This window comes from Dromaius novaehollandiae, chromosome 3 (genome assembly GCF_036370855.1).
Source record: "Dromaius novaehollandiae isolate bDroNov1 chromosome 3, bDroNov1.hap1, whole genome shotgun sequence".
Classification (NCBI taxonomy): Eukaryota; Metazoa; Chordata; class Aves; order Casuariiformes; family Dromaiidae; genus Dromaius; species Dromaius novaehollandiae.
In genome coordinates, this window is record NC_088100.1 from 50,539,979 (window position 1) to 50,564,789 (window position 24,811).

Here is a 24,811-nt window from a genome sequence, read left to right on the forward strand (position 1 = left end):
TTTGACTATTTTTTGTTCTCTGTATTAGAGAGAACTGGACAGGACAGAAAAATCAATTGTAGCTCCCTAGCCTTTCTGACAATTCAGCTTATGAGCTAAAAAGGTTGAACCCACTGCTCTGCAGAACCCATGACAAAACACTGGTTTCAACAAGATTTATGCTGCTATCTTGGAGCAGCAACAAACATGAACTACATCTTAACTGTGCAGCAACTGTACTCTGCAGTATGCTGTGCCATCCTGGTCCCTAGATCAGTGAGACCAGAGGACGCAACAGAGTATGCTAGCTTTCTCCCAGTTGCAAAGCGGACAGGGCAATGGGTGCACACGTGCAGGATCTAGCCCATCTGCACAGCAGACTCGGGGCTGGAAGGACACTCTTCTCTGTAGTTTAGGCACAGCTAATCCCAGACCATGTCTTTCCCCCAGCACTACAGATTGCACAGCAGCAGAACCAGCTGCACTACACTAAAATTAGGCTCTCTAGTTAGCCTTAAAGGACTGATACCCAGGTGAAATCCTAGAATCCAGTTCAGATGTTCCCTGAAGAGCCAGCTCCCATCAGCTCTAATGGTTAACACTCCAGAGTCCTCACTACACTTTGGAAATGGGAAAAGAAGAATCTGCTTTTGACAAGCATGCAGCTTTCTCCTTCAGTCTAATTCCTTTCTCCACAGTAGGTCATATGTATTGTATCATCCTTTACGCATAATATGTAGCGCTTACTTTGCTTTCAGAAAGAAGCTTCTCACAGAAAGGAATATTTGAGGGGAAAAAAAGAGCCATTTGCTATGTATCTAAACCTAAGCAAAGAAACATCATATGTATTTATAGTTTCTTCCCCCATTTCTATGAATAACTCAATTTCTAAATGTGACTCAAACACAGGGAATTTTAGAATTGATTACTGTGCAGTACTGAAAACTTCTGGAAAGGTAGGCCTGAATAGTTTGATGTTCAAATAATTGTTTCCTCTTCATACTTAGCAGAACAAAGACTTTATTGAATCTCAGTCTCATTCATAAAACCAGGGACCAAAATTGACACAGCACATTTGCAAGCCACCGCTGTGCCACCAGCCCAGTATATTCATTTCCTACTCCAAAATTCAAGAATAAAAATACTCCCTTTGGTTGTGAGCAGGTAGAGCTCACAGAATTCTTGTTTTAGCTGCAAGCTAGTATGCTTGAAGACAACCATTCACTAATACCACATACAATCCAGTCAGCCACCAGTGTTTTGTCAGTTTAGCCTTTTATATGCAGATTTTTTCATAGAAATGGCATGGGGGAGTTTAACATGAGGTTAAAGGACCTAAGAATTTTGCTAGTAAGTTTGTAAGATTTTTGCTATAAAGCGATAGGAAGTATTCTAAGGAAAAAGCAGCAGAAACAAGTTTAAGCCAACATGCACCAAAAAGGTGGTTTAGAACATGCACTGTTATGAAGGGCAGAGAATGCCTGGATCACATGGCCACTACAGTGTTCTTGAATCAGTTTTCAAAAGGCTCTAGATAGGCAATATCCAAGTCACATTTGAGAGCACTGAGGAAGCTTTTCCAGCCCTGGGAGCATCCAGGGAGGAAGACTACTGCAGCAATGCTTGCTTGTGCACTGGAGTTTAAGAGTCCACAACCTGCAATTCAACCTATGACAGTATTTTCTACCTGGCTTGTATGACTCCATGTCCCTAACTCACATTTCTAGAGCAGGGCTACCTTGATCTTCAGCTGTAGGACTTCAGAGTAATGTTAATAGATGTTAACATTCCTTTCTCTGTAACACAGTTGAAGCCAGACTGATACCTCTCATGCCACTAGAAAGCTACCTTTTTTAAGAGCTCTTATTGAAGCCACAGATCTGTTAACTGCCTAAAATGATTGGGACTCCAGCTTTAGCTCTGCAACACAGGAATGATCCCCAAATCCTTTGTGTGTTCTGTAAGATCTGAGCAGGGAGTATCAGCATCTTGAGGTATTTAGTGCTGGTTGTTAGTAGCACAAGACTACATTGCAGAAGGGCATCACAGCAAGGTTAAAAGAGCATCTCACTCAGTGTAGCCAAGTCCCTGCTTCTCAGAAAGCAGGGGATACATCACACTGAAGGTCAAGAGTGACAAACATTTGAAGTGCATTTTCACTTTTATTTCAAAACCTTAGACAAGTTATTTTAGTATATAAATCTGATTTCTTTTCCTCTTACAGAATATAAAGATAATTCCCTCATTACTTCAGTATAAAGTGTTTTACAAGCATGAAGACAATTGCATAAGTGTTTCTCATACAGGGTATCTGAAATAAAGCAGTCTTTCTATAGAAGTTCAAACAGATGACTATGTCAGAAACAGCATAGCAGTTTAGTCATATACAAGTGCACACGTGACACTATAGCTGTGCAAGTTCAAGTAAGGCCAAGTCAGTAAACATTGTTAAGTCATTGCAAGTAAGAGTGGAAAGATTTGTGAGACATCATAAGGGGTGGATGGTCTCAGTTTAATACTCTTAAATCAAGGATTCAGCTAAAAGACAAGTGAGTTCTTTAATGCTATAAAGCATATGCAAAGACCAAGCAGTGTACTGATGTTAGTGGAGGCTTTGTGCCTGTTTATCCTCAGCATGCTAAGACAAACTACAACCTCTTAAAACCAAGCTTAAGAACCACTAACATTTGAGAAGATGGTTTCAGGACTCAAGTATGTCTTATTTTGGATGGTGTGTAGTTTTTGTCTATTACTTCATCTTGTAAGAACATGTGAAGACAGCGCTCATTCTGTGCCAGTGGGTGGCCAGCAACCCTGGAGAGGAAGAAAAAAGCATTAGTGCTAACACATCAAGTCTACTTGCAGCTAGTCAGAACAATGAGAACCAATAACCTAGGGATCTATAGTTTGGCATATATTCCACTTTGTCTACTGTTGGTGACTGGAATTCTGTCTGGCAGCAAGACTTGTTGCCATTCTCCTCAGGATGATATTAGTCTACAGGAACTCTGAGCCCCTTCTGATCATTAGAAGACATGTTATGTCAACATCTGCCACCTGCAATTGAGCAGACTATCAAAGTGCCCATCCTAGCGTTAGAGCAGCTAGAGTTAAGTCGAGACAAGTTCAGATTTATATCTGAATGCCTTTGACACAGAACACCTCCCTAAATGCAGCTTAACCCACCAGTTCTCAGTCTCATTCAACAGCAATTAGCCCAGACAGACTTAAAGACTTACTCCACCAGGGGGTGTGAAGGTCTTCTGTAAGCCTTGACACCATTTAGAGAACTATGAGTTACCATGGTCACTCCCAAACTGCACAAGCAGCACTGATGCCCAACCAGGAAGTACTACATATGGTCATTATGTTTTGAAAATGGGAAATATATTTAGATAGGAAACACTGAAGAGACAGAGCTTGCCTGCTCTAGAATTAGCTCTAGAAATTAGCAACACTTCTAACAGGGATTTTTGTTCTGTGTATAGACTACAGAGCCACCACCTTTTCTCCACTAAGTGAGCTGAAGTTAAATTTAGAGAGATGCTCCCAAACTTTTGAGAGACAAGATCTTATATTTAATCCCTTAAGACACTTGGTAGCTTACTGAGAGTCCCAAAATTTGAAGGTGTAAGTTAAATCCTAAGATACTCAATCCCTGGAAGTTGATCACTTATGGATAAAGAAACCTAAAGGAGCTCAGTTAACACCCCTCCTTCTCCCCTCTCCCCCAACTCTAGCTTTCCCCCTTTCCCCAGGGCAGCTTGCATCAACTCTATGGTCCCTGTATCTACCAGAACATGAAGTGGAGGCTCATTCAGTTAAGCACATTTAATACATAATCAACTCCAGTGGCTCAGCATCAGTACTTCCAACCCCTTTGGTGCATCTTTTCCACACATACATATCTTGGGGTTAAGTAAGCACCAACAACAGATTCATTTGTCACCACTTGCTTCTCACTGATCATGTCCTTTAGCCAGAAACTGCCCTCTGCTACTTAGCATTGACTGAATATTTTACATGTGGCCAGAAAGCCTGGCAGGATCTAGTAAATCGACAGGAGTCTCAAATACTAATTCAAAGACAGTGTAGAGTGGCTAGTTCTTCTTACCCTCATTAGACTAAACTTTTTGGCCTTTTGATTAGAAAGACATAGGGGACAACATGAGGAGGCAGCAGCAAATTCCTTTCCCCTTTTAGAAGGGCTTGAAAACTGGTGGCTGATTTGCTAGACTAGATCTGACCTAGCTCTTGGTTTCATACAAGTGTCTTACTCTACATTAGAAGAATATTGAGCTACAACAATCATTATAAATAGAAGCTGCTACTTCCAACATCTCCATGTCTCCACAAGTCAGATTCAGGCAGACAAGACTTTCACAACAGAGCTATCCTTGAAAACAGCATTGTAAATAGCAGTGGTAGTGATTAGTCAGCTCTCCTGGGCCAGCTTGCTGGTGGCAAGTAAGTTGCACTGCTAGGATTTAATCCCTCTAGATTCTACGCCTAGAGACAGAGCTTAACAACATCCACTTTTGAGCTCCTGGACATCAAGGACTAGTACCAGTGTACCAAGCCCTTCCTTGGCTACACTGGTATGTCAGTTATTTGAGGGCGTCTTCTCTAGTTCCAAGACTGAAGACCACTTTTGACAATGCAGCAATATGAATCTCATACTATGCAAATCCCCTTCAGGACTAAGTTCACTAATACCCAGAATATTTTGTGGAAACTCTAAACCTTCCACATCAGTCGAAGCTTTAACTGGTGATATTTGCCTCTAAGTTGATGAGGCTGAATAGCTATAAGTTTTGCCTGAAGAGCTTTGTTCCAGCTGTACTTGAGTCTGCCACTACATCCACATCTATATAAAGTCTCCTTTTATCTTTCAAAGCAGGGAAAGTTGACTGAAGCTTTACGCTTTCAGAAGATCAATATATTGCTAGCTACAAGACTGACCAAGTGATACAAGTAAACTGGTTACTACATTTCTGTCAGAAAAATGTCCGTATAGCTAAAGGATTCCAGTTAAACTGTTTCACTACCAGCTGCTCCAGGACTTACACAGCCCCCTTCCCCCACATATTGCTGGGGTCAGTGTACAAAGCTTTCAGTAAGTGCATTTCTTCCAGATTTAATATAGAGTTCCAAGTCCACATGGATAAGAGTTTAAGAGTTTTACTTTAAAGTCATGCTAAAGGACCTTGACTGAACACCTTAAGAGAAAACATTCTGTTTTACCATGAGCATGTCTACTGTCACATGGTCTAAAATAGCAGCCAGACACCTTGAACATTCATTCCATTTGTCTTCAGGCAGAGGAAGCAGCAGTCTATCACTCAGGAGTGAAGTATTTTATCTGCTCAGAACAGTTAAAAAAATCTGAGCTAACAAGTCACTACATGAAGAAGTGAAAAGATTAATCTAGTCACACCTAAACTTGCTTTCACCTGCAAAAAAAAAAAAACACAACACCACACACCCATCAGTTTTAGTTCCTACTGGACTGGTCAGTTTTACATCCCCAAACTGCATCTTTCAACAAGTAATACCTGACCAACATCATATGTTATCAGATGAAGTTCTGGCTTAACTAAGGACATCCTTCAATCCTGCTGAAGAGCTTTACTATTGAGTTAGACAAAAACACCAAATCAAGCTTTATCAGTTCCACCTTTTAAGATGGTAAGAGTCCAGAATCAAGCTGGCCTGAACAGTGTGTTGGCTTCAGTGACCAGAAGAGCTGTGTAACTGACAGTTCCTTCCCACCCAGTGCTTGGATCCACAGCATTAAAGAGACTGAGGTAGCTCTTTGGGTCACTATACAGAGAGTGATCAGTGGTGTGAGGTGGTAGAACAGCAGTCACATAAGTCTGTTACTATAATTTTTTGTTCATCCTTTGGAATGCAGCAAGACAGCTTGAAGTGTCTATTTCAAACTATATACATGCCTATCTCAAGTAGAGTTCCTATACCTTCAGACAGCTTCTCATGATGATTAGAGAAAATATACATCATTACACAAGCTGATAACACCTCACATCTGCAATCAAAGTAAACTGCTGTAAGCCCATTATAAGGCTTTATTGTTCATCCAATGGAAGATACCTTTTCAGAAATGAAAAAGTAAAACTATTTTGAATGCTATAATTTTAGCGGTAATTTGCATAAATTAACTATAACATCATCACCACTTATTTCAGCTGTTCAGGTAAGCATTAAGATATCCAAACCAAACACTGAATGAGCAACATAAGTATGTTCTGCTGCAAGACTGAAAGCTTCTCATTATTCTGAGCCTAGTGCAGCCATAGTTAGAGGACTAGCAGCTCCAATTGCATTTTTCAGAGCTGATCTGTTCATCTCCAGATAGACCCAACACTTACTTGTTTATGAATTGCTCAAGAGCCTGCTTCCTTTCCTCTATAAAAGAATCATCAAATATACCATCATCTCCTCGAAAGGGGAGCTGACGGAGAAGAGCTTTTCCTGGTAGGGGTGGTACCACAACCTGAAAGATTTAGAAATATGGCCTTAAGTACAATCTGCAAGCAAGTTTATACACCTGCTGTGCCACCTCTCCCTCCTAGAGTCCCAGCTTATCATTAACATCCCTAGTCAAATTTAAAAAAAAAAAAAAATTACCAGAAAAAGATCAATCTGTCCATAGAAGTAAGTTGAATTCAAGCAGTTAAACTCAGAATTAACTAAAAACCATGGAGCAAGTCTCCAGCACTGTATACCAAGGTTTGTTGAAAGATTGGCACACACAAGGTTTCAGTTCTGCAGATTTTCAGCCACAACCTCTGCTTGAGATTATGACGGATATGCTTTATAACATACAGATAACACTTGAGTACTCTTCTCATGTCTATGCATACTTGTATTTACTTTTGTTACCCACCTTGCTTTCTCTTTCTAGTTCATTCCTCAGCCATTCAAAGTCACTGTATCTTCTTCTGACTGTGGATTCTTTCAGCTTGAAAATAGGAAGATTTGTCTGCAAACAAACATGAGCTATTCATTAGATTAAGTTTTGCTAAGTAGAAGCAAAAAGCAAGCTGTTAAGTCAAAGTTGCTCCACTTGAGCAACAATGTAACAGTATTGTGTAGTGTTCAAGATAGAAAAGAGTAGATAAAGCTCTGCATAAGATACATGAGTAAGTCATGCCTTCAGCTACCTGTGGACCCCTTATCTGGATCACAAGTTCTAATCACTGATATTTGTCCACCATATCACCTAGTAGAACAGCAAAAGATTTGCTGGCCACTCAAGGAGATGTTGGTAAAGTTGCACAGGTATCTGTTACTCTTAATCTCAGGCGATAGATTCCCCATGCTGATATACATAAAACAGTAGGGGGAAGAAGTCTTCCTTATCCACACAGGATACTTGCTGCATTTCAGGTGCCAGCATAGGACACACTTTCCTGTGCTCTTCTGCTAGCTGATACAACCAAGTCTTCAACATCTTTTAAAAGCAAAAACTAAGTCCTGCAGCCTCCACAGAATCCATACAGGGCACATTTAGTACAGATGGAGCTGAAGATCCACTAGTACCAGCTGCCAGGTTTGGATAACTCCAGAAAAGCTACTAAGGCTGAGATTCAAGACAGCAGTCAGTACAGATGAAATGAGACTGCTTTACTACAAAGTTAAACCAAGCAGAGTTTGAGGAAGAACCTTCCTAAACAAAGCTTGAAAGAAGTTCCCTAGAAACCCTAAATATCAGTACCCAACTCTAACACCCTTGAAACACACAGCAAACAAGAGTCAGGTTAAAATGCAGCACAGGACCTTAATACATGAGCACTCCAACAGGTGTCCTCATACTAATTTTTATAGGAGTCTATTACTTCTATAGGTTTTTGGAGTGGAAGATTACAGTAGTGTTGGATAACAGTGGAATGAAAGCAGACATTGAGAGAGCACTCCCCTTGCCTTCCCAGGAGAAAAAGCTCCAAGACCTCAGCAACATTTAAGCTTCACATTTAAGCTTCAGATTACTGTAATGGCAAACTGGCTAGACTATTACAAGAAAGTTACTGTACAAGTTACGATCTACTACTGAAAGCAAGTCTGTAATTGCCATATATAATTGGGATCAACAGAGTAGAGCTTACTGTTGTCAGACTGCATATTCACCTGTTTTGTTTTACATGCCTTGTAAGAAGGCTCTTCTGAGGTACGTTGTAGGAAGCTGATGTTCATCCAGGACTACAGTTATTCCTGCTTCTCCCAGTAGAAAACAAGGCTAAGCATGCTCAACTCACTTATTATTATTAAAAAAAAAAAAAAAAAAGTCAGTCATTCCTCTTAGTTTTTGTCCCAGTTTGGGTGGATATCCCTGCAAGATATCATATATAGGCTGCTATGCTTAAGTCATTATTGAGTGACAGTTTTGGCTACTCAAGGCAGGTTTAATTGCTAAGATGCATTCCTGCACTGGGCAGGCCTATGACTATGGGACATTATATTATTGCCAGCCAATAAGGAGTTTGACTGTCTAATAGCTCAAAATACTTCAAAAGTTAGTCCTATACTTTCACATTATGCTATTTAGTCCATCCTGACAGATGATAAAGTACAAACCAGTATTTTGTTATGAAACCTGGTATCACTAAATGTTTAGGAGAACTCAAGTTCTCCTTCCTGGAAAAGGTATTGTTCATTGTACTAGAGACTAATAACAAAATTGCACTTAAGACTATTATGTCAGAAGTCAAGCTTTATAAACAAACACTCTGGTCTTGAGGATAAGAATACTCTACTCAAGAGAAAAAAAGCTAGGTCCCCCAGAGTACATGAAGGAGATTCCCAGAAGTGAAGTATCAGATTATTTTTCTCCAATTTCAGCTATTGGCTTATACTAAGTTCAGCTTTCTGCATTACAACATCAAGTCTTTGTCAGTACCTCAGATAGCAAGTCCTTTACAATATTTAACATGCAGGCTCTCACCTGCAGAAAATATTCCATTCTCCTCTCAAGTTACTTACAAGAGGGATTAGAACTGAATAAAAGCAGCTAAAAAACCACAAGAGTTCCCAGGTCTTCAGGAACTCTTTTCATGATTCTGGACATGAAGTCTATAAAGTTAATCTCTAAACAACATTAGGTTTACAGGTACAATGTGTGGATAGAAGTGCCAGCTGAGCTCATTTTACCTTCCACATTCCCTTTTGAACTTTTGACATGCTAGCCCAGTTTGCAAGCTGGAAAGGGACAGTATTTGTTTTCCCTTCAAGTTGAATCATTTTCTCCAATTTTGATCATAAGCACTGGAGACATTCAAACTGAAGTGTATGCTGGAAGGGTACCATTAAATCAAGTGGTTCACAAGTCATACAACTTAATTATCAAGTTTGCTAAAGCAAAGTTTGTCCCCTCTCCTCTGGTCTGGATATGAATTCAGCTGACTGTGTTCAGATCCAACTTCTAATCCCCATATTTTAAAGCTCAGAAACTGCAGCAATTCCATTTCCTTTAGAAGCTAGCGCTGATAACAGCAGCATTCTTCAGATATGCAGTTGTTTGAAAGCATCTATTTTAATAAGCAGTTTGAAAGTCCTGATTTAAGGTGCAAACAAGTTAAACAGTGTAAGTACCCATTTTTAATGTAGGATATATTCACACTTGAGGTTACTGCATGTGCCTTTTTTGCTAGAGGACTACCCTGTTTGAGTAGTACTCTTCCTTCAGTAAAAAGGCTTTGTGCCTGCCCCTCTGCCTCCAACTGCCATGGACAGACACTTTCTAGCAAGCAAGCCAGGCAACTACTGACACAAGAGTTGCTAGTGAGCAAGAATTTGGTAGAAGGAAGCACTGTTCTGTAAGATGTCAACAAAAACTTCCATTTCTATCAAGATGTCAACCTCAGGATCATGCAGCATATCAAAGTTATTCTTAGCTTCACAGTTATGTTGAGTGTTGTATTCTAGCTTAGCCACGGAGGCTCCAGTAGTTACTCTGGACACAGTACTCTCTGCCTGCTAGAAAGAAGACAGATACACAAAGCTTCAAGGTGGGCTAGTTTCAGTTTTGCAAACATTTCCCCTCACGCTCATTCAGCATCATAGTCTTGACTTCCCAGCCTGTAAAGGCCTGCTGATTTGCCAAGTCTCACACAAAGCTCAGAGATCCAATTTGGCATAGCCCCTGGTCACAGCTTGTTCCTCTGATAAGTTCAGCATAATTACTGTAGCAATTGTTTCTTCTACAGTGTAATAATTAGTCTCACTTATACTAACACCAGTTTTCAGGAACTTCTTAGTCCAAAATCATGCCTCTCCAGTAGTATGAATGCAAGTCCTTAATCTAGAAGGATTGTGGTGCATTATCCATGACAACAGACAACCAAAAGTCATGGTTCAGAACTGCAGCTAAACCAATATTCCAGGAGGACCGATAAACTAGCTTTGCACAAATTCCCCAGAGTCCAAAATTCTAAGCCTAGAAAGATGCTAAGATACAACAGATACTGTCTAGCACTGTTTCTGTAGCAGCCTGTGTATGTGTAGGTGTATATATACACACACACACTCACCCTTGACAATCTTCAGAGAAAGCCAAACAGTCAGATTTATCCTGCTGCAAAGTTATGACCAAGCCAATACACTGGAATAAGTGTTTGTCAGAACTGTTACCAAGTTATGCAGTTGAACAGCAGAAGATGACAAATCCAGACCTTTTACTCACTCCTGCATTCCTCTGCTCTGGATGCCAAGCAAGTTTGTACATCGTCAAGTGATTTGGCTAGTGTTTAACAAACTGGTAAGGCAAAGTAGCGATTGCCTAGTAGTAGATTTTAGGGCAAAACCTGTATTCCCAGAAAGCATGTTTCCTTGGCTACAGTTTACTCAAACTGGAAGTCCCACTCCAAGCTCAGGAAGCTCCAATTCACCTCAGAAGCAAGTCACACTTCTGGAGCGTGTAGCCTGTATGACTAAGGAATAGCATTCTAGCTGTTACTACTATTAATCCAAGAGCTGTGCCCAGTTAGAAGTTTGAAACTGACTGAAAATTGTTTATGCGCACAAGTGAAGAGACTTCCACATTCAGAGTGCCAGCAGTTTATGAGTACAAATCAACACCTTCAGAAATCATTCATCTGCAGCTTAAGACAACTTGCATACCAAAATGACTGCATTGTAGAGAGCCAAGTGCCTTAAATGCAGGAGGAAAACTGAAGTGCTTTAGTTTTAAATGGACAACTAAATGACTTAAAATTATGAACTATTATCTAGATTAAATTAATTTATCCATTAAGTAGAAAAAGCCTTTCAAATAGCCAGGCTTGCTCCTACAAGTTTGTTTCCAGATATAAATTGAGCCTAAACAACATTTGGGTTGCTTCAGAGAGCAACCTGACACAGCAAGAGATTGATTCAGGATGTCACTGCAGCGCATTCCACCCCCACAACTGCCCAAACTCCACAAGTGCATTGTCCAGGACAGCGAGAGATGAGTTTGATTCATTTCCTCATCTGCCAATAACACTAATCAACAGCACCGCATTGCCCATGTCTCCCACTCTTAGACTGATAATAAAGTTGCACTGTTGCCATAGTATCTACTTTGATGTTGTCTTTTCAAGTAGGTTATGGTAGCCCTGATACAACTCTATTTCCATTAAAATAGAGTGAAAGAAAGCACTCAACTCACTTCTGATAGTTTACATGGCCTTGACTCTCAGAAGCTAAATCCAAGCTTCTTACTATCTCTTCGTAAGAGCTGTAATCTTTGTCAAGAGACTACACCCTTTGGCTACATTCACAGTCAGCCAATGGGAACTCTGGGACATTACAGTAAGTAACATTCAGGGTAGAGAAAGAAAAATTATAGTTTTCTTTCTGCAAGGGCCTGTTGTCCTTTAGTACACCAAAGGGACTGGCTCCAGCAGTTCACTATTATCCCAAACACCTTTCTGGTGGTTTGTTTCCTTCCAGGTTTGATAAGAGCATAAGCAGCTAGCTCCCTACTGCCTACAATTACAAAAAGCAGAAAGCCAAGCATAGCTGTATTCTAAACTTTAATCACCATAAGCTTTGATTTTTGTGTGCATTTTACAGAAGGCCTCTTTGCTCATTGCAAAGTGTCTGATAGGAGATTAAGTTACTCTTAGAAAAGATTTGCAGTCATTTTGATCAAAGCCTTGTTCTACAACCTCCCCTTATTTCTACTTGTTGTCCAAGTCTATTGTAGCTATATTACATTCAAAAAAACCCAAAGCTGACAGAACACTAAAAAAAAAATCTGACCATATTTATAAACAAATTTTAAATAGCTTAAAATTTAAGCTACTTAAAATTATAACCAGTATTACAGAATTTCCCACTCCACATTGATACATGAAACCAGGATGTTTTCCATTGTGAAGACTAAAGCATTCAAATCCTAGTAGCAGCAACCATGAAGGCTACCAGTCAACTCTACACAAGAGTTAACCTTTATCAAAGCAAATGCCTAGAGCCCCCAGCTGGTCTATAGGAAAGTTAGTGTAGAGGTATTTGGGTTTTTGCCAAGCAGGTTCTATCATCACCTGATCAAGTTCACTGACATCATGAGCAGCTGAACTATGGTGTGTGATGGTCAAAAGGCTCAAAGTAGGCTCAAAAGAACAAAGATAACCAGTCTAGAAAAAACACATTTTGTTTAATGACTTCTTGTTCTTCAAGTCTATCCTCAAAAGCCAAGGCTGAAAAAAAATAGGAGCCTAGTTTAAACTGGACAAATAGGGGCAAAGACTTCAACACCCAGATAGAAGTAGTAACTCCAGCTAGTTATTTCAGGGTTAGCAAACTAAAGCCTCATTAAAAGAAAAAAAGGAAAAAACCCACACCACACACATCCCCTCAAAAGTATGTTCCTTTTAAAGATAAGGGACTGCCACTTTCACACAACGGCATGGGCTAGCAGCCATATGCTCTGTTTTGACCTACTGTAAGGTCATCATTCATGTCTCAAGGGAAATGACTGAAGAACCACCACATTAAGTCAATACTTTAACATCATCAGCTGACATCTTCAACACTAATACCAGCTATGGCCAAGTGCAGCAGACAAATTGCTATGAACCACTGCAGTTGATAACTTTTGTACCCAATAAAACTTTCATGTGTTTTGTGGGCTAGAGACAGTACAGCATTCATACACTTAGTTTAAGCATGCAAGGAAGAATAGCTGCAAAGGGAATGCATTCTTGGATGCATCTTCAGTGTGTGCAATATGTGCTTTCCTACCCTGACCAGAGGGTTAGGGCTTCTCCACCCCCCTCTCCCCTCAAAAAAAGCTATAGCTGCAACAGCAACTTCAGAGACCTTTTGATCAGCACTAATTTCACAGGGCATTCAGACTGTACTTGGTAAAACAGCCTTCAACACTGTAATAGGCATTGGGGGAAGAAGGGGGGGAGGGGAAAAACAAGCTTTAAAGAAAATACTTTCTCTACAGTTAGAAGCTTAAAGCTACACTGTATTACTTATTTCCTCAGATGAAAAGCAGGGGAGACCTGGCTGTTCTAAAGTTCGAGCTGACATTTTTTGGCAAGCCATCTAAAAATAAAGATGTATCAAAATACTCTGGCATCACATGCCTACCTGGATCACAGCCATCTGTCTTACAAAGATTAGTCATTGTTCCATTTGATTTGGTCAGTTCAGCACTGTACTAGAGTGCACTCTTAATACATGACAATCAGGGCCTGTATTGTATGAGCAGAAGTAAAAGGCAGCCAAGTCATCAGTTAAACTAATATACCAGTAGGAAGTGCTACTCAGTGTTATTTACACAATAAGACATGTCAACACCAAGCTAGTGCAGTACCTTAGGACCAGGTTCTCATACTCAGTTTAATCAAAAAAATGCCTACAGAAGAAATCAGCTGCTTAGATCAAATACATGGAACAGACCTGTGAATCCATTTTCCTTTCTTCAGATGCTTCTAAGACACTTCAGTTCTACTTCTCCCTCCCCAGCTAGTTCTTTGCCTTTCAGCCATTTTTCTAATGTGATGCTTAAGGGAACAGTTAATGTTTGTAAAGATGCTGCATCTGTGCTGTAGAACGGAAAGCCAGAAGTCACCTGTTTCCCAGAATAGGTGCATTTCTGTTCTTTGAAGAGTAGTCTAAAAATATCTTTAACCGGCTGCAGTGTCTAGAATAGTGTATTAAATGAGTAATTAACTGCAGTTAGAGCAGTCCTGCAGCATGATGTAAGATTTGCAGTAGTAGAGAAATACTGAATTAGTGCTGATTATGCATCCCTAAACATACCCACACTGAGTCAGTGTTTAATCATTACTCCACCACAAGCTTCACAGACTACGAAACTGAGCGGTGCTGACGTGAACTGTGTATACCAACAGATTCAGTTCTTCTCTTGGCGTGTGAAGAGTCACAACTTCAACACTCGCTGAATGCAAGGCCAGTAAATTTGGTACTGTTCAAGGACAGAACATTTTAAGGACACATCCACTAGATCAAGAATACCACTTTGCAAGATCATGGTACAAAACAAGTGCTTTCTGAGCAAGTTATACTTTCAGTTCACTTAGCCTCTTATTCCAAATTCATCTGGTCAAAGAACCATAAGTCAGTTACTTAGCAGTACGCTGAAATGCAAATAATGCATTCAAACTAGGTCCTGAAAATAGGTTTAGATGAGAACAGGCTTTCAGATGCAACCCCAGCTTAACAGTTGCTTTGATTTACTTCCCTAATCCTTTGAGGCCAGTACTATTCTTAACACTGCATGCACTGTACAGCCTACATGTTCATTTCCTTCCCCACTTAAAGCATATTAGTCAAGTACCTCTGCAGGTTTCTGCAGAAAATATAGCAAAGGTCACTGCTGCCTCAAACAGCATTGGTTCCACCCAAGTGATGCACTTCACATCTGGAAGCACAGCAGCAAGGTGTTGTGTTTACACCTCAAGTAAAACAAGCCGCTGAACTGTGGAACCCCATGAAGCTAAGGTGTGTACCTCAGTGCTCAGTATAGACATACTGATTAGAGGCAAAAGATAATTCAGCAGAACAAACAGAAGAAGGAAACAAACACTTTCTGTTTAACTTGGTTGCACAATTCCAAAGATCCTCTGATAAGGGTCCTGGGCTGACATTGGCACTGAGACCATTTAATTGAAAAAATTGGGCTATGTAAACCTATTTAAACTAGTAGCTTCTGTACCAGATACTTTATTTTAGTGACTGTCAGTCTGAGTAGTAATGGCTTTTCTGCAAGTTCCCACTAATTTCAAGTGGGTAAGTTTTAACCATTTATTCTAATCAGGCTGAAATGGACAGCACAGAAATCAGTTTTACAGAGACCTTAACAGATGAAATAGTGCTAATAAAGGGATACTTCTTGAAACATACTTCCAGGGTGTCTGTATGCTTTGTTTACAGTATTCTAAGCAGAGTGCTCATTTCCCAGGGAACTGCATTTATAGCAGTGTAAGGCTCTGAAGCATCACAAGTCCCTGGGATCAGAGGCAGCTTGTAAAGCTCCAGTCTTGTCTCCTTAAAGGATTTAAGTGACTGAAGCTGTTACACAGACTGTTTGAGCAAAGAAGTTCTTATTGACCCACTTTCCAGGAACACTACTGGTCTCAACTACAGTAGAGGTTGAATAATACCTGAAACTGAATTGAGAAGGACTGCAGACATGCTGCAAGCTGGTAATATGGCAATTGTCATTGTTCTACATCTGTATTTCCTGGAATTCAGAAAAATAGCTTACAGCCCATAAGTAGTAACAGGTGTTTGAGTACATTCACATGTTGGTGGAGAGTGCTGACATGTACAAGCCCACCATTAAAAGGGGTACCAAGTAGAAGGGAATCATCCTTCTAGAGACAGTTTTAACCCTCTCCTACAGAGGCCACTCTTCCCTGAAAGAGTACCTGAGTGACCAGCCAGTAAAGACCCATGAGACCCATGCACATGGCATGGGAACAGAATTCCACTTGGAACTTAACCCATGAGGAAAGGTGTGAACTAACAGTTAAGGACAGTGAACTACAATTAGTCGTATTATTTTGGCACGTATTCTAATTCATAATGTTTTTTTAAAACCCCTACACAAGCACTGTTCTGTGAGCTCCCGGACGCTTTCAGAAAAGCGGATGACTACTTTATCAAGTTTTAGTGAGCTAGAAAAAGCACTTGAAGCTTTATTTCTTACTGCATTGTTATCCTTTTTAGCTCACCCTAAGCTTCCACACAAAAGATACCTTAGAATGGAATGGACTTGTCCAATGCTGCTAGTGGAAAGCAAACTGCAAGAACATGGCCCACTCAAAAGCGCAGTACTAAAACAGCAAGTTTAAAAGGATGACATTTTCCCATTACTTACTATCATGAACACTGACACACAAGTTTTATTGTCAAGATGAAGCTGCATAGTAGTTGCATTCAGAAAGGTTCAGAAAGCTAATGTTTTAGCCAACCCCATCCAGCAGCTTTTGCAGCAAGTTTTAACAGCTGTGTGAACCTATCTTCAGCTGAAAACAGAACGGACAAATTGTCAAGTAAGCTGCCCTGCTGAAACTTCTGCGTAGGCTTTTACGTGAAGCCTGCTTGAGAGCTTAACCACTTGTGAAAGCACCATGCATTTACCACAGCACACTAGCTATTGTACTAGCCTACACAGAGGCATACACTATGGAAAAAAACCTTTCATAAGTACGAGAATAAGACTGGCTTCCCTAGCCGGCAGTATGCTGCTACACAGTCTCCCCAAACCCTTTCAAGCACCCAGTAAAGCTTTCATATCTGAGCTTTACCAGAAGTTGAAGAGTATAGCAACACAGGAATTCTGGCATGAGGTTGTTCCACTTGTCACCTTCCAAGCAGCAGTTAGAGTTAAAATGGAATACAAACAGAAAGCTTTCCAATAAGAGCCTTGGAGAATTTCTATGGTACTACACACAAAGAGTTTTAGCAAGATGATATCAGTTCAACAGTTTGCTATCAAGCTCAGTCTTTCTAACAGAAGTTAAGCTTTGAGATCTAGACAAAGCAATAAAGATAGAATGACCCTTAAACCAAGTTTAAAAATACCATTACAATGATGCAAGCCTGTTTCTTTGGAAACTTGAATCTCAGTGTCCTCTGTGCAAGTGTTTCCAGTTTAACACAGTGATCTCCAGCCACACCACCAGGCTGTCCAATAACTGGTGGCAAACTGTGCTAAGAGCTAAGTCATCTAGTTCTACACTGCTTAACACTTTAATGGTGGTTTTAATTTAAAACATAGGCTTTTAAGTATGACACAGACAAGTCATTCCATCTTCTCATATCTGTTCCGCTGCCACTGCTGGAAGAAGTTGGGAAGGTCATCTATCACTTTCAGTTACCACAACCAGTTGTCAAACCAGAGACTAGCTCATGGCTACTGTCTGTTATGCTCCAAGGAAAAGACCAGCTCCAGAGAAGTAGTAAAACGCTTATACTAAGTGTCTGGTACAAGACCTACTTTAGAACTATAATACTACTACAATAATCCAAATTCTAACTCCTCTCCCATGAGGGAATTTGCATATTGGCAATATGGTCAGTTTTATGTTAAAAAAAAGATACAAATTTACACAGTGAACCTCATTCTGCATGACTGCAGAACATACCTGCTCTGCAGCCTTCCAACACACAGAGGAGACCAGCAATGCACAACTGGAAAGAGAACGATCATGGATTACAAGAGATAGATCTGCATACAAACGCATACAGATGGATGTAGGGAGCACCCTCCAGAAAAACAGTGTTTAGATGAGAACATAGCAGAAGGAAAAAGGAGGAAGAATGAAGGTCACAGTGTACATTTGTATTATGGTCACTTCTAGGTCTTTATTAGAAGAATCTAGAACTTTCTACCCCAAACAGGCTACTCTTGGCCTACCTACAGTCTGGAAGCTTTTTTTTTTTTTTGCTTTGCTTTCCCCTTAAGGACTTCTCACATAAAAAAAGCAATCTCATTCCCAAGCCCACAGCAGGGCTTAGTCCCTTCTCATCATCTTCCCTGGACCCAGCAATTCCAAATGCTCAGTGTCATGGCAGAAAAAGCCATCAGTAATTAAAGGTACAGATATCTAAGGCACAAATACCTCCTCCAGCAAGGCAAAGAGTTACACTTCTTCCTGCTAAGTGAACAGCTAAAGCACTGACAAGTTGGCTACTGTTAATCTGTCCTCACACAAAGGCCAAACACAGGCTACGATTCTGTTTTAGCCTATTCTCCCTGGCCAAAGGGCACATGCTGAACCAAGAACAGCCACCAGAACACGACAGTTTAACAACATCAGAATTAAAGTACCACCCCTCCCTGGTCAGTTTGGATCTCGGCCGATTTTGCTTTCTAAGCAAAGTTACACTATGCTGAAAACTAGTACCAGAAAATCCACACAAGGCAGAAGTTATCTGAAGAATTTAGTGGCCAATAAGGCCAAGCGCAGCTGAAAACTTTCCTGCCAAAAAGACACATGCACTCTGTGGTGTCCAGTGAAAGCAAAACTCAAACTGCAGTGTGGGAGGGAAGAAGCGGTGGGGTGGGGGGGTGGTCAATAAGGTCTCTACCCCTCTATTACTACCTGTAATAACTGACCAGCTTCAACTAGTTGTGAAAGAGTAAGGCTATACAGGCAGTAAACTGAATCACAAGGTACAAAGGAAGAGAAGATTGTAAGAGGTCATCTTTCTCAACCTAGCTTGTTACTGGCAGTGTAAACTAGAGGGGGCACCATCTCAGCTCACTACGAGCAAGGGGCAAGGACCATGCAGTAGATGGTCTGTACTTTCTGTCCACTCCTGCAGACCCTCTTTACTGATACCATAAACCAACACTGGGAAGCCTAGGAACAACTTTTCTCTCACTCAAGACTACTAGCTTTCCTTGAGACAAAGCAGTGAATACGGCCCTCCATGATAAATGGCACATCATTTATATTTTGAGTACGAAGGAGACTGAAACCCTCCCCCACAGCACACACTCACCTCGTCAGTTCAGCTAGCTTTGGTCTAGCTTTCATGCCCAGGAGACTTATTTACAAGTTCTCAACAGCTTTTAGAGACCTCTGACCTTCCTCAGGGCAGATCCACCCATATTACTATATTTCAAAGACCCGAGTTCGCCTCTTGCTGTTTAGGAACAGATGAGCAACTGCTGATGTTACAATATTTCAGTCGCATGGCAGTTGTGCACAGCAGTGCTGAAAGCCTGCTTGTCCTTTGGTTGCCTTAGCTGAGACATGCCGGCTTAGCTATCGTTAGACTTACAGACAGCTGAACTAGCATCTCCGCAGCCTCCTGCGGCAGCGAGGACCTTCTCTCACCCTAAGGACAAGGTCCACCAATGCTCAGCCGTCACCTTCCCCACAGTACTTACGACACTAGCGTGGACACCAGTCCTGCCGATGGGCCCACGGGCTGCCAGCGCAGCCCGGGCGAGCCCCAAACCCAGCGGCAGGCACATGCACCTGGCTTACACAAGAGCCAACACCACCGAGGGCCTGCGACAGGGCCGCAGCGGCCCACTTCTCCCCTCACCTTTCGGGGAGGGGAGACCCCGCTGCAGAAGAGGCAGGACCATAACCAGCGGATTTAAGGAAGTGTCACCCCCCACCACCACCCCACGTCCTGGGGGCCGGTGGGGCGGGGCGCTTTCGGCGGGGGGGGGGGCCGCAGGGGGCAGCCAGTCCCCTCCCCGGGGGCCACCCTCCGGGGGGGCGGGAGGGGCCCTCACCTTGACGCGTATCTCGTAGGTGGTGAAGCGGCCGCGGCCAACCCCCACCGTCTGCGGGTTGCCCACGTCGATCTCCAGGAAGTTGCTGGGCGGCCCGTAGGCGTCGTTCAGGTTCTGCGGCTTGCTGATGAGCCGCCGCGTATCCGCGATCGTCTCGGCCATGGCACCGCGGCACCTCGCCTCGCTCGCTCTCCCCCTGCCGCCGCCGCCGCCGCCTTTCCCCTCAGAGAGCGGCCGGGACGCGAGCGAGCACCCGAGCGTCGCCGCCCGCCCGCCCTCTTATCACCCCGCGGCCAGCTGACTGCCCAGCAACGCGCAACCCACGCCGCCGCCCGGCAGCAGCGGATGCGCCCACCGCCCGCGCGCAAGGCAGCCTGGGCGTTGTAGTCCGCGGGCCGCCGGGCCCCGCTCGCTACGCCCGGTGGGGCCGCGCGCCTCTGAAACTACACGTCCCGGCAGGCGCCGGGGCAGGCGGCGCGCTGGGAGTGTTGGCTTCTCGGGCCCGCCCGCAAGGGGAGGGCGAGCCTGGGCTGGGGTCAGGCAGTGGAGCGGGTGGGCTCCGTGGGGGCGGCCGGGGCCGGCGGTTTGGGCCCTCCGGGCGTCCCTGGCTCCCGTGCGGGGTCGCGCCTGTAGTGTTTGGGTTCGTAAACAGGTAACCGTTCACGTCCTGCCTCCCACCCACATGATTACACCTAATTAGTTTCATACTAATTACATTAATCCTGTTGTTTTGCTGCTACGATGCTCAACCACTTGTTACAGCCCGGGACACGGTAGCTGCTTAATCCAATTTTTTAAATCAAAGAAGGTTTTAGCAATGCACACATACATACAGTAACATACAATAATAACATGTAACTCCTAGTTGGAGCATTTCACCAGCAGATCTTGAAGCATGCAGCAAAGAGGTATCTTTCTTTATCCCGGGGGGGAATCCAAAATGTGTGAGTGTAGTAAAGGAGCCAGGAGCGTAATGTAGGTCCCAGAGTCCCTGTCAAGTGTGGTACGCAGGCGGCAGTCCTGCCTCATTAAGGAAGGTTTCGAAGGAGATAATGAGTTTGTTTTGCAGATATTTACAAGCAGGTGGGTGAAATTAATGAATGAACAGTGGAAGCTGGCTGGCATCATGGGCTGATTAGAGTTATGGGATGACATCTCAGTAATGAGTAAGTAGCACCTTGGGTTCTTTTTACATAGTGAAGAGAGGAGAGAATGGTGGAGGAATTCAAAGAGTTTCTGTAGTTAAAGCAAGAGGATAAGAAAAGATCTTTGTGACAGTACTGTGAATAGACAGGAATAAAACTGTATGTATCAAGATATGAAATGGTGAGAGACAGAATTAAAGGACTGGGCAGGACATGCTGTATGTGCAAGGCACTAGGCAGAAGGCATGGACCAGATATGAATGTGGGCTGCAGGAGGCACCTACCAGAAGTTCTGAGCTGAAGATGAATTCTACGTTATTGGCCCCAGCTGCAAGCAAGAATGGTGATATTGTTCACAGCAGGATGTAAAGCTTTTACAAATGGCAAGTTCTTGAATTTTCACAAATAATATGCATTTAATAGCAGTTTAACCGGCTGACCCAGATTTTATAACCTCAGTAGCTTATACAGAGATAAGAGTTTGGTGTATGGAAAGAAAAATGATTTTATTGTGTTTCAAAAAAAAAAAATTGGGCAGGGAGTTTAGGACCTTGAAGAAAGATAGAAAAAAAGAGAATGAGAGAGTGGGAGAAGTGGGGCTAGTGGGATTGTTCCCTGCAAAGTCCGAAGGTCTTTGCTTTTTCTGTACCTGACTTGAATAGATGGTGTGTTATGATAATGGAAGTATTGACAAAGAAGTAGAATGTTTGCCGTCTTCTTGCATGTAGCGCATCAGTGAATGCAAATTATGTTAACATGTTGCTAATACTTCCAAATGACTATGTTATCTGAGAGGTCTTCCAGAAGATTTTGTGTCTGTTGAGAGTACCCCTGCCAGTAATGAAATGCATATGTTATTTTTCTTCTTTCCTTATAAAAGAGTTTTGATGACTCAATGTAATGACTGTTCAGGTAGACTGAGACTGTAGGAAAACTAGTTAAGTTTTTCTGAAAATTTGTGTCTAAGCAGCAGGTGAAATGGCAGGTTGCCCAGAAATCAGATCCAAGATGCTTGAAGTTAACATCAGGCAAGTTTGGTTAGCAGTTGTCTGTGATAATAAAAAGATAATCAGAAAGCAGAGATGAACCTGAGGTACAAAACTAACCCATCCACGTAATGAGAATGCCATGGGTGGTTTGCTTTGTAACTTCTCTGTGGATATCCTTTTTGTGACTCCTGCAGTATTATTTCTCTTCCTTACTCATGCACCTTCCTTACTTCCTTTCTTTCTGCTAATAACTGCCATCTATTCACTTTTTAATTATAAACAGAAGTTAAGCTGACAGTTTTATGAAGTAGGAGTAAAAGGAAGCATCTAAACCGTACCTGAATTATATTAGTTATTAAACTGGTCTTCCAATGAGGCAGGAAAAACTCATTAATTCTAGTGAAATTATATATGCATACATCTGGATAAGCTTTTGTTTGTTATGTAACCTATGCTACTACATCTGATTGCAAATGTGAAAATATGGTAGAGCACTGGTATTATCTTAAGTATAATATGCTGGCTGCCCTCCAGCCAAATTAGTTTCATTGTCCACTCCAATAACAAAAAAAAGTGCCTAGTACTGTATATTTGGGAAAGTTTGTGAGCATAAGATGAATCAGGAATAATTTGTTTTCGTGGTAAGTAAATACTATTAATAGTGAGGCTTAAGTTGAATGCTTTTCCCACAGCAGATCATCTTAGCTACATCGTTCTGTCTCTGCTTTTTCTATCACAGATATCTGATGGTGGAGGCAAGCAGCAGGGAGTGAATGCTTTAGTGCCCATGTGTCAATAATTTTCTGAGGAGGCCACAGCGATTCGGTAAGATCTCCCTTTTTTTAATAAACTTAACTAGGGTCAGATACAAGTCTTCATCTGACCTGGGAGAGAGGGGAAGATGTCCAGTTTCATGCCTATCGTCCCCCATTTTACATCATGTAAAAGCAGACATGCCATGCTAACTAGGCTAATTGGGCAAAGAGGAGGGAATGAAGGCAAGGGAAGATCACAGTCCTCTGAGCCTCCAGCCCTCAGAAAATCTGTTTGTTTATTCCAACTTATATTTTGGAATTTGCAGCGATCCATGAGACTCTGGGCTTGCACTATCTATTGTTGCTGCTCCTTGCTAGAGAGATTCTCCCCTCAGGATGGAGAAAGTGAGGATAAGTTCAGGAAAGAAAGGTTTTTATCCTGTCTTTGAAATGAACACTGGGTCAAATTTCAAATCCAGAGGGAGGCAGGTCAGCTGTGTTTATAGATCCAGAGATTATATGCAAGAAATCAAGCATTTAGAGTAACAACCGAGAGATTAGGTACTCATGGATTTGTTACTGTACATTATTTATTCAACTGTGAAACAAAACTGTGCTGGCAGAACTTCAAGTGGCAATATGTATGCTATAATCTTATAGCAAGTACCCACAGCAGCAGGTATTAACATATGTTTAACTCTTAAATTTGTTATAGTATTAGCTTTTGGGTAATTTCATTTGTTTGTTTTTAAAAGATGAAAAAGTCACATTTAACTGGAAAGGAAACCAAATCTCTTCGTTACCCAGTTAGGATTCTCCAGCCTTCTGACAAGTGCCCAAGCTGACACATTTTAGTCAACATAGGCATATTTTGTCAAAACTTGTGGGGAATGCTGACTCAGGATAAGGCAAAAAAAGCACCACAAGGCATTGAGCTAATTGTGCAATGCTGTATGTGGAAAAATGACTTCCTGATCCCTGCACTAGGCAGCCAGTGCCTTGAAGCACGGTGTTTGAGTATCTGCATTCCTCATCTTCCAGTTAAAAATATATATTTACACGCTTAACATTTTTATTAGCCACATATTATATATATTTTTTCTATTAATGTTTAGCCATTGTATTCAATTCTTCTCCGTTTTTACACAATATTATCCCTTTCAGCAGGGATGATTATCAAATATATTTCTATATTCCTTACTTTCCCCACTGTTTGCATTGTTATTTACTCTCTCAAGCCTTACCTAACTGTGCTCTAGAGCCTATTCTGACTTGCATCTTCTAGCTTGTTGATGTGTAAATTCTACTACGTTAAACCTCTGTATTCATTGAAGACAGATTCAAGGACTGAGGGCTAATCCGCCTAGTCTTTGTACAAGTATTTTTGTGTTAAAATGACCATCGTCTCTGCCTTTGCATTCATACAGAATGTTATCCAGCAGCACACAGGCACTCACGTCTACTGTGAACCACTTGTTCTGAGAAAAGCTGAGTAGTGCCAGTGTAGCTGCAAAGTTGTGCAATAAATTTGTAACATATTGAGCTGGCTGAAATGTGAACTATAAACAGGGAAAATGATAATAAGCCCGTAAGTCTGGGAACATTTTTGCAGCTTTATTAATCTGAGGTCTTATAAGCAACACAGGCTGTTAATAACATATTTGATTGTTAATAGATGAGGCTAAAATCCAGCTTACTGCAGAGTGTTTTGACATAATTCTAGGAAATGGCTTTTAAAGGAAGCTACATTGATGAAAATAACCCACAAAATCTATCTTCCCAAAGTTGGCTGACTGGTCAGTATGGGATCAAAAGTATTTATGTATGTGTATGTATACGTGTGTGTGTGTGTGTGTTTGTGTGTATGAGGCAAAGATGTTTCCTGTGGTGGGAATACCCTGCCTTTCAGGCAGGTAAAACCTGCCTTCCTTCTGCAGAAACCCAGAGGAGGCCTGTCAGAGATCTAGAGATCCTTTGACATGTACATCCCCATAGGGTTCAGCAGAGGAGTTAAAACCTCGCTTTTTTGGAGGTGAACAAAAGGACAGGTATAGTAAGTGAAGTATACAAATGTACTGCAGCATGGATCTGTATTTTTTTAAAGGACATTAACCATGACAAGCCACAGAAATATAGTTGAAATTCTTGTTCTTTTAGATTAACAACAAAGCCCGTTTTTGCAAAGCGTTTACAACCACTACAAAT

The 24,811-nt window shown here is 41.7% G+C and overlaps 1 protein-coding gene across 1 annotated transcript; it reads right to left on the reverse strand.

Annotated features, from left to right (window-relative positions):
- Nucleotides 1-2,121: 2,121 nt before the first annotated feature.
- Nucleotides 2,122-20,120, reverse strand: SNX3 (sorting nexin 3). The gene is made up of 4 exons (XM_026119940.2): nucleotides 19,718-20,120; nucleotides 6,887-6,982; nucleotides 6,369-6,493; nucleotides 2,122-2,793 (listed from the first exon to the last, which is right to left on the reverse strand). The coding sequence occupies exons 1-4, from the start codon at nucleotides 19,877-19,879 to the stop codon at nucleotides 2,688-2,690; spliced, it is 489 nt and encodes a 162-aa protein (XP_025975725.1). The 5' UTR covers nucleotides 19,880-20,120; the 3' UTR covers nucleotides 2,122-2,687.
- Nucleotides 20,121-24,811: the final 4,691 nt, after the last annotated feature.

Excerpts from the sequence above, each read along its gene's own strand:
- SNX3 (XM_026119940.2), bottom strand. The coding sequence starts at position 19,879 with ATGGCCGAGACGATCGCGGATACGCGGCGGCTCATCAGCAAGCCGCAG. Across the intron at positions 6,494-6,886 it reads AACTAGAAAGAGAAAGCAAG|GTTGTGGTACCACCCCTACC; the intron begins GTGGGTAACAAA and ends TAAATCTTTCAG. Across the intron at positions 2,794-6,368 it reads CTTGAGCAATTCATAAACAA|GGTTGCTGGCCACCCACTGG; the intron begins GTAAGTGTTGGG and ends CTTCCTCTCCAG.